Genomic DNA, 10,236 nt, shown 5'->3' on the forward strand with positions numbered 1-10,236 from the left:
CTCGATTTAACATAGAAAATGAAAAATATCTCGAGATTCGTAAGATCAAGTGGAGGAGGCTTTAATTCCATTTGGTGCTTCGATTTATAATTAACTTGTGTTACAAGGAAATGATTGACATGATCTTATGGACTCGACCAAATCGCCTAGATGAGCATGGAGACAATCAAGAAGAAGAACAGTCCTTTGTAATGCCATAAAATAGACGAAGCGAATGGGTCTGGTGGTGAACGAGGACAAGACAAAATATCTCCTGTCATCAAACAAACAGTCAGCGCATTCGCGTCTTGGCTCCCACGTCACTGTTGACAGTCATAACTTTGGAGTTGTAGATAATTTCGTTTACCTGGGCACCAGCATCAACACCGATAATAATGTCAGCCTTGAAATCCATCGCAGAATCACTCTTGCCAACAGGTGCTACTATAGTACTGAGTAGGCAATTGAAAAGTAAAGTCATCTCTCGAAGAATAAAAACCAAACTCTACAAGTCCCTCATCATTTGCGTCCTACTTTATGGTGCAGAAGCGTGGACGGTGTCAACATCCGATGAGACGGCACTAGGAGTTTTCGAGAGAAAGGTTTTGCGGAAGATTAATGGTCCCATTGGCAACGGCGAATACCGCAGAATATGGAATGATGAAATGTATGTGTTGTTCGACGACATAGATATAGTCCAGCGAATCAAAAGACAGCGGCTACGCTGTCTGGGTTATGTTGTTCGAATGGACGAAAGTGTCCCAGCTCTGAAAGTTTTCGATGCAGTACCCGCTGGTGGAAGCCGAGGAAGAGGAAGACCTCCACTCCGATGGAAGGACTAGGTGGAGAAGGACCTGTCTTCACTTGGTAATACCAATTGGCGCCAAACTGCCAAAAGTAGAGATGCGTGGCGCGCTGTTGTGGAGTCGGCTATAAGCGCGTAAGCGGTGTCTACGCCAGTCAAGAAGAAGAAGAAAAAGAGTTTTCTGTCAGCGGTTTAATTAATCACAAAGGTCACCTTCAACACCTCTGCTCACTTTAGTGTTAAGCACCATAGACGATTGCAATGAGATCACTAAATTTAAATCTAAAGGCAGTAAATAATATAAGTTTTGTGTAAATGATTGATTACCGTAAGTGCGGCAGTTATTGACAACAACAAAGGTAATAAAAATAACACGTAAAATTAAAACAAATTAAAGAAGCATGACTTAAGCGTGTGCAAAGCGGCTGAAAGGCTGTGCATTTGACATTGAGCGGCATTACATGACGCAAGTGGCTAATTGCGCGAATGCGACTTTGACTTTAGATAGAATATATACTTCAGTATATATGAACTTATAAATCGATGAATCAGCCTTGCATGTGAGCCATTAAATGGAGGAAATAACAGCTAATATATTGGTGGCATGGCTATAAAATTACTGTAAATTAGTAATTAGTCAGAAACTTTGTGAAACAATTACTTAATTGCTGAAAAATGTTTATTTATTTGATTTTATATATATGTATTTGTATATCTGTATGTATGTATATTCATTGGCACTTTTAGCGCTGAGTGCAAGTTTGCGCAAACCTCGCTAAATGCTGATAAAACCTTTGGCAAATAATTGACTTAACTAAAAGGCATAATTGACTTAACTAAGTGTAGTGTGGTGAATATGTTTCTAATATACAAACATTGTATATAAGTATAGCTGCACAGCAGTTATCATTTTTATTATAATTTTTTGGCACTCACCAAAGTGTGAACGTTTAATTTTCGTATGCAAATTTGCACATACTGTACATACGTACTTATATTATATAAGTGCTATATGCATATATACACACATACGTATGTACAACTAAGTGCCAAGTGAGCGCAACCAAACTAACGGCGATACGCGTCAAAAAGCAAACATTAATTTTTCAACAATCCAGTAAATGTATAAAGTTGAAAGCAAAAACAACAACAACTACAAAAACAACTAAAAAAAATTAATTTGAAATAAAAACACTCGAACGCATTTCGGGTCATACATATACATAAAGGTACTAGAACAAGTTTGAATTTCTACAAAATTATCTACAAAAGTTAGAATTGGTAAAAACAACAACAAAATGGACTAAAAAACGTGAAAGATGAATTATAGCCGAAAATCAAGCGAACAACGACAGCCGCAACTAATTTATGTGTAGTAGTTAACAACAAAAAGCTAAAAATATAACAACAACAACTTAGAATAATAATAGCAGCAACAACAAGCTAAAAATATAACAACAACAACAAGCTAAAAATAATTATAACAACAACAACAAAAAAGCAACCTTGACAGCAACAGCTGGTCCAAGTCACTGACTGGCGCTGATGAAATAGCCGTAGCCGCTTTGTCAGCTGAGCTCTAACTGTGCTCAGAGCGTTGAACGTTGCTTACACACATACACACTTACATACATACATACAAACACATATAGTCTAAATGTGAGGCCCCTGTAAGCCGGGTGCTTGTGTAACCCTTTCTACAATTCGGTAGAATTCTTTATAATTAAAAGCGCCTAACGCAACTGAAAGATGCACACGTGAAACGTGAACAGCAAATAGCAACAACAACAATGCATTTGTAAATATAGTAGAGACAACAACAACAACAAAAACTCAATTTACATTTAAACAATAGGTGCAGGTGGTTGAGCAATCACAGCAGCAATTAGAGTCAAGAGTCGTGAATTGAAATTACAAAGCGACAACAACAGCGCCACAACAACAGCGCCACAACAACAACAACAACAGGCCAAAGTTCTTAGAAAACTCTGAAGATGTTGTCGATCTAACAAAGCGCTGAGTTGGTTTAGCAGCAGACGCGGCAGAAGCGTTGAAACCAGATCAGGGCTGCTGTGCAGAATTGAGCAAAAGACGCCGCAGACACAGACGAAGATGTATTTGTATTATATTATTTCTAATGTAAGGAAGACATGCAAGAAAATTTCGACTTAACCTCAAATTATTCAATTTTGAACCCACAACTCAACGAAAGGCGGTCTGATACTCAATGAACCCGGCTGCAGCGACTTACAGTGTCTTCGAAACTTTCAAGCCTTCAATTTCCTACTGACCACATTTACACAGCATTAAACTACGAATATCGGCGACACTGCAAAAGCGTTAAAGGAAATATAACAAAAAAATAAATCTAATTTTAATTATACCCTCCTTCAAAGCAGTACGCACATAACGAACCGTGAATTACTTGAAACATTTAATTAAAAAAAACTCTTGCTTGCCATATGCAATTATAACCGTTACAATGATTTCTTTTTTACTTCTCGTTTTCTTTCATTTCTTCCATTTCTCGCATTCACTTGCGCCACTTCCTGCTACGTGCCACACACCGTTTCATCGCTCACTTCTTTGGCCGCCCATTTGCTCCGGCCAGCCATGAGTAAGCCCACAACGCCAAGCTTCCGTGGAAACAGTTACCTGATCTTGCCACCACCACGCATACCGATGAAAGACAAACGCCGCGGCCCATCCATGTATGTCCGACCACGTGAAGCCATACAAGTGTCGTTGAATTTCTCCAGCATCGAACCCGATGGCCTGCTGCTGTGGAGCGAACACGATCGTAATCGATTTTTGGGCTTAGGCTTGGAGAATGGTCACTTGAAGATGGCGAGCAATTTGTTAGATTCCAATAATGATACGGTGGAGATGCCAGCGACCGGCTTCATTGCGGATGGCAGTTGGCATTTGGCAAAGATCATAATGGATCGCAACCGCTTGGAATTGCAATTGGATGGTGAGGTGATATTTTCGGAGAAGGTGCTGGACGCGGCAGCCGGTGCGCTCGTGGCAACAACACAACGAACTGTGTTAACGACGCGTCGCTCCTTTGCGGCACGACGGGGCAAGGATCCATCGATCACTTACGAGGATGTCTTCTATTTGGGTAAGTGGGGATTTATTCGATGTGTAACTATTTGTGATATTTGTATAAGGTATAATGATCGAAGACATAAAAAACAGAAGCTGTTTGAAATGATAATAGCAATTTGAAAGTGAGTTCGATGAGATCCACTGATACCACTTTGACGAAACCTAATAGAAAGACCTATCTTTTTTAAATCTTTAGATATGGAACTTAGCAAGATATAGCGATCCATATTATTTCTATGGACTTTCAGTTTTTGACACTAAAATATAGGTCTGACATTTGAGTCTAAAATGAATAAACATACAAGAAAAGATTAAGTTTCAATGCATCAACTATATTTGGAACACAACTTCTTGTGGAACCTATTTCAGTATTTTTAATGCCCCTGGATCTCTCCCTATATCTTATTTGCTTTTGTGAAATAGTCTGGGAAGCAACTTCCAATTAATTCTAGTTACATAAATAGGTTCAACAAATAATATAGACATTTTCGAGTTATCAAGACCTAACTTGGAAGATTTAAAGAAGTAAAGAGATTTGCTTCACTTGCTTGGAGTTTCTTTTTCCTTCCAGCAACCTAATTTGGAGTCGTCTTGTAGGTTCTTCTGCAGATTAGACTCCACTTTCATGTTTTTTACCACCTGGCAAGACAAAGAAAAAGTTTTTTTTTTTCAATTCCCACGAAAAAATAGAACAAGTTACTGGGATTTACCTGGTTTTTCCTAATTTGAGCGGTCAGAGGTTAAATGATTGATTATTTCGGCCTGTGATCCTATTGAGACCGGTTAGTTTTTGCATATCCACTCAAATCTAGTTTAATGGAATCATATTTTGTTTTTAAATGACAGAAAAGTTGGCGGGAGAGTTTACTGTCGGGAGCTTCGCAACAACCTTAGTTTCAGGCTTCACTATTATTGCAGCGTTTTTCAAGCTGAAATGATCGCTATTAAGGCAGCGACGGATACATTGCTTAGAAGCGCAGCAAGCTTTAGGGAGGTGACGATCCACTCGGATAGTAGAGCGGCGATACTAGCAGTGAGTTCACTGACCTCTCAGCGCATGGTTAGTTATCTTCACAGTCGGTGGCATCGTTATACCATTCAATTAGATTAGTCTGGGTTCCTGGCCACTGCGGAATCGCGGGGAATTGTAAGGCTGATGAGCTTGCAAGGTCAGAAACAACGGACTCACTATTAGAAGCATGGGAGCATGTAGGAGCACCGTTGTCCTACTGCGGTTTGCTAATGCACAGATGGGCCTCGGCTGAGCTGGGTAGGCGCTGGTCAGTTACTAACACATGCGCAGCCACAAGAGCCTTCTGGCCTAAGGTAAACCGCGGTAGGTCTCTGCAGAATTGTGATAGGTTCAGGGCGCTTTGTCGACTCCTAATTGCGAATCTAGGGGGGATTCAGGCTTCACAAAGAACTATATTTTAAAGTCTACGTGTGTCTCCGTTTGAGAAACAGCCTTGGAACCTAACCTAACCTAACAGAAAAGATTCTTGTAAGAGACCTTCTAGATGATCAGTATACGATGGTTTCGAAAACTTGATTTTATAGATTCTATAGCAATCTCTAAATCACTGAAAAGCAAAAGAGAAATGATTCCGCTATTTTGCGAGACAAAGAATTATAAAAAAGAAAAGTAACGAATTTGTCGTCATCATCGCTTGTCAACAGCGCAGCTAAAACTGTCATATAAACAACGATTGACTTGACAACGATCGGAAGTTAAGACGCGTCAGATTAAGCTCAATACAAAAAAAATTCAATGCGATCATGCGAATATATACATATCCACAAACTTACATACGCATGTATATTAGATTTTATTAGAAACATCTTTCTCCAGCGAAATCAGATTTTTATAGCCTTGTCTTTCTGGTGCCCCCGCTTCCGCACACTTGCCGCTGCCAACCGGCAAATCAAACATTTCACATTCAATAAAAAATATGCACAAAAATAAATCCATCAATGCTAAGCATCAGCTTAGATAGTATAGTTTAGATGTGAGCGCTCATGTGTTAGTGACAGTCACTTTATTGACAACCGTCGCCGCTTACTTACCTACCACGTCTCCGGCGTACAGCGGTGAGGTGACGAAAATTCCGACACGCGCACTGCAACTTTAACTTTACGAGCCAACAAAGTTCGAAAAGTTAGAAAGTTGTCATTAATATTCAAATCTCCTTTGTTTGGTTGTACGTCTGCCGTTTTAAGTGTTTATTCACGCAAACTCTCAGCGTCGCTTATTGTTCGAAAGCCGAAAGCCGAAAGCTAAGCAAAGCTAACAGCTAAAAGCCTTTCATTGCAAATTTGTATGCGTTTTTTTTTTGTTTTTTGGCAACGTCTTCGATGCGCGTCTTCTTGTTGCTGTTTGTATTCTTTTTTGTTTACTGGCTTGTTTGTCGCCGTTTATCGACGATCGATCACAGCGGCTACACTAATGAAAACCGCAACAGAAAACAATAACAATAATAATAATAAAAGCAATAATGGATTGCTGCTACTTGGCAAAAATCGGCCGGCTGCGCAAGACACACTTCGCACATTCACATGCGTTGCACTTTTTTTGCACTTCACTGCACTACACCTCTTGCGTTGCACTTCTTGATACTTTGTTAAGTTGTTGTTGCCGCAGCCACTCTTTTGCAATTCACTTAAGCCACACTTTTATTTAGGTTTTAGGTTACTGTTGTTTTTATTGTTGTTGGTGTAACATTTCACAAAAGTCGCTGCCGAAGAAGGGCCTTTCGAGCTTTTCATACGAATTTTATGATATTTCTCACCTACTTAATTTATTAACTGTGTTTATGTTTTATTATTTTATTTTTGCTGTTGTTGTTGTTTTTGTTGTTGTTGTCTTTTTTCCACACCAAAAACTCCAACCACTTGCACTTGCTGCAACACTCCACACAACTTGAGCTCAAGCGGCTGTAAACAACGATTTCTTCAACGTCCGACCGACGACGAACCACTGCTGAACGCGCGACACCGACCGCACTGGCTGGTGTACTAACCCAACCAACTTTGGCCAACTTGCTGATCTGCACTGTGTTTCTTGAACTTTTCACATTCTACCTTTTCGTGTTTTCTTTGGCGCAGCAACAGCGCTTCAGCACTGCAAACCAACAACACTGCAAACCAACAACACTCCAAAGCAACTGCACGACAGCCAGCCGCCGCCAGTCAGCCAGCCAACCAGCGCTCACGATCACTTGCTCACACACTCGCTTCTCTATTTACTTTTGTTGCGCTGCTTGCTTGTTGTTGTACGTCGTCGTCGTTTTTAACGCGTTTTTTGTTGCTTTATTGTTAACTGTTGTTTTTAAGCCCGAGTAATCGCCATGACGAATGTATCTTCTAGATACAATTTAATCTGTGTCTCTGCGTTCGTTTGCTGTCTCCGTTTTCATGTGATGTTCTCAAACTTCATTTATCCCCAACACAACTCCGCCAATTGGTTAGACTAAGCATGAACCGCACTTAAAACTCAAGTCTAACTTACTTAAAGATTGCTTCTTTCTCAATGCCTCTGCGTCTTTTTGACGTTAGTCCCATGTTTGCTAATTCATTTACACGCTCTTCACGACAAACGCTGACGCACAGAACTCGTGGCGAAAGGTGAGCGGCGCGGTATAAACTACAGCAAAACCTCAAACGACGTGCTGAGCTCGGCTGACATAAACATTTTGTACTCGAGTTGTTGTTGTGTGTGTGTATTATGTATACACTATTGTACTTTTGAAGCGCTCTGTGCGTTAATGAGCGACCACTCTACCGGCGAGAGCGCGCTGACTAAGCAAACAGCTGTTTGACGATCAGTTGTTCGAAACAGGTATGCTGGCTGACCGCAACTCAACTCCGGTTTAGATTCGCTTGTTGTTGAATTGTTGAAACTCGGCGTTGTTTATTGGTATTCTTGTTGTGGTAGTTGTCTCGGCTAAGTTTTAAAGGGTTCTTCAATTCGCGCAAATCGCTTTTTTCTTCACCAAGAGCGAAGGTAGAATGCTATTGATTCGATGCTCTCTGCTACTGTTTTTGGGTTTGCAGCGCGATGCGGGTGAATGCTAGTGGTTTTAGGTTCCAGGTGTTCTATATATGGTTACTTAGCACCAAAGTGACTACTAAGATCGTACAATTTGACGCTGCCTCAATATCTTCCGAGAGATGTTAAAACTCGGAATATTAAATATGTGCCTCAGATAGAAGACACCAGCAATATCTAATAAAGGAGAATCCACAGACCGAAAGGTTTAAGAAACTTTCCCTTAACGTTTTAGTTTTGATCCAACCACTAAAATGTCCAGAAGTTCTACAACTGATTTCTATACCCTCAATGCGAGTTGTGTTCAAAAAATAACGGGAATTTAAAATTATCCAAAAGTTCAATTCTCAAATTTTTTTTATAAAAAAAATCGTTGAGTGCCAAAACCTATCCCGAAAATCGAGTTTTCAAAGTGTTGCGACGATTGGAAGAAGCTCTGGCCCAAGTGCGTAATTCGAGTGGGGGGACTATTTTGAAGACGACAATGTTTATGTAAATGAATGAATAATATTTTATTCAAAAAACAGAAATTCCTGTTATTTTTTGAACACATCTCATCTGGGTTATTTGGTTTAGAATACCAATTTTATGAATGATAAAGACGTCAAGACATTTTCTACAATCATTCCCATGACGTTATCACCGACGGCGCAATGACTTCTTCGATACATATTTCATCATTGGAGCTATCTATCAGCTCCACATAACCTTACAAAATCCGATTATTTTTTTGTATTACGGTTATTGCTGATTCTTACAATATTTTTGAAGTTTGCCAACATTAACCGGATGTAAGAGCGACTCCGCTCTGGTAACTTATATTCGATTTGAGGAAATTTAGGTTTTCAAAGCTCCTGTGAATCGATTTTATTATTTATTATTTTTTTAAACTTGTTATATAAATTATCTTTAAAGTTTGTATTCTTATAAAACCATATTTGAATTCACCTTTCCTTCTCTTCCCCCCGCAGGTGGCTTCCCCAACCAAGAACTGGTTAGTGTACGCACACTCGGACGCTTCAACGAACCATTCAAAGGCTGTCTGCAGGATATACAATTCGGTGCCGAACCAACTGCCGTTATAACCGATTTCTCATCGTACAAAGGTGAGAATATTGGCTCGTGTGATCTACATGGAGATGAGCAAATCATTGTATAGGGGAGGGAAGACAATGTCTAGCAACAACACAGGATGGATTATAAATCTTAAATATAAAAAAAATTAAAAAACAAAAACAAACAGAAAGCCATACATACATGTTAAGCAAGCTTACAATTTATGTGTATTTTATTGAAATGCGCCGAGAGCGTAAACTATAATATCGTAGGCAATTATGTGGTATGTGTGCTTGTGAATGTTTAAAGAGCAAAAAAAAAGCTCAAAAATTAAATTAAATTAAATGTAATAAACTACAACAACAACAAACGGACGAAAATTAATATAAAAAATAAATTTAATATTAATAAAATTATTCAAGAATAATATAAAAATAAATAAAAAATTATGTGAGAAGAAAGATGGAATAATAATAATAAAATGCTAAGAAACTAAAAATAAAAATAATATAAAAAACTAATTTTGTAAATTTTATAAAAACACAAACAAACCAAACAAACATATTAAGGAACACAATGAAATTGCGAAAATGAAATTTTAAAACTTTTAGATTGTAAAAGAAAAACAAAACAAAAAAAGAACACAATAAGAATCAGACATTTTTTGGAAATTCAATTTAGTAGTCCATAAAAAAAAAACAAAAAACAAAAAATATGTATGTGAGTAAAGAGCAAAAGTAAGAAGAAAAAAAAAACAAAAAACACGAAAATACTTGAAACCAAAATCTACATGGAGATTGAATTTTACAAAAAACCAAAACGAGTTGCTATGGACTTTCCTCTCTCATATATTTAGTGATATACAAACATACATACATACATACATGTAGACTTATATTAGTACATACATACACCTATATATGTACGCATGATTAAGCCAACTGGCGTTATTAAACTGATGCTGAAAAGCTGTTATTGCAAGCTAGTGAGGCTACTAAGGACTAACAGCATATACGAGTATCTAAATATTTACGAAAAAACGAACTACTCAATATTTATATGAATAAACATTATTGCTAATTCGTTATATATTTACAGTTAGTTATGCGCATTACACACACACACACACGCCTAAATCAATTTGTTTAAATTTAGTTAAATTTAATTTTTGTTGTTGTTAAATTAAAATATTTTTTTTTGTTATTTTTTTGTTGTTGTTGTTTTTTGAAAATTATTAAAT

At 38.1% G+C, this 10,236-nt stretch overlaps 2 protein-coding genes across 8 annotated transcripts in view; one reads left to right on the forward strand and one right to left on the reverse strand.

Moving 5' to 3' along the window:
* LOC105217919 (uncharacterized) overlaps positions 1-7,723 on the reverse strand; it is a 143,918-nt gene extending 136,195 nt beyond the window's left edge. The window contains exon 1 of one of the 2 annotated variants that reach the window (XM_054228194.1): positions 5,964-7,723. The gene's annotated coding sequence lies outside the window, so the exon portion shown is untranslated. Of the gene's footprint in view, positions 1-5,959 lie in introns of both variants that reach the window. The other variant, XM_054228193.1, reaches the window with a different exon arrangement.
* LOC105217917 (protein eyes shut) overlaps positions 1-10,022 on the forward strand; it is a 188,010-nt gene extending 177,988 nt beyond the window's left edge. For all 6 annotated transcript variants that reach the window (XM_054228189.1, XM_054228188.1, XM_054228187.1 and 3 more), the window contains 2 exons: positions 3,396-3,908; positions 8,912-10,022. In XM_054228189.1, the coding sequence (XP_054084164.1) occupies positions 3,396-3,908; positions 8,912-9,099 (701 nt within the window). In that variant the 3' untranslated portion in view covers positions 9,100-10,022. The remainder of the gene's footprint in view (positions 1-3,395; positions 3,909-8,911) is intronic.
* The last annotated feature ends 214 nt before the right edge of the window (positions 10,023-10,236 follow it).

The sequence above is a fragment of the Zeugodacus cucurbitae genome, chromosome 3 (assembly GCF_028554725.1).
Source record: "Zeugodacus cucurbitae isolate PBARC_wt_2022May chromosome 3, idZeuCucr1.2, whole genome shotgun sequence".
Taxonomy (NCBI): Eukaryota; Metazoa; Arthropoda; class Insecta; order Diptera; family Tephritidae; genus Zeugodacus; species Zeugodacus cucurbitae.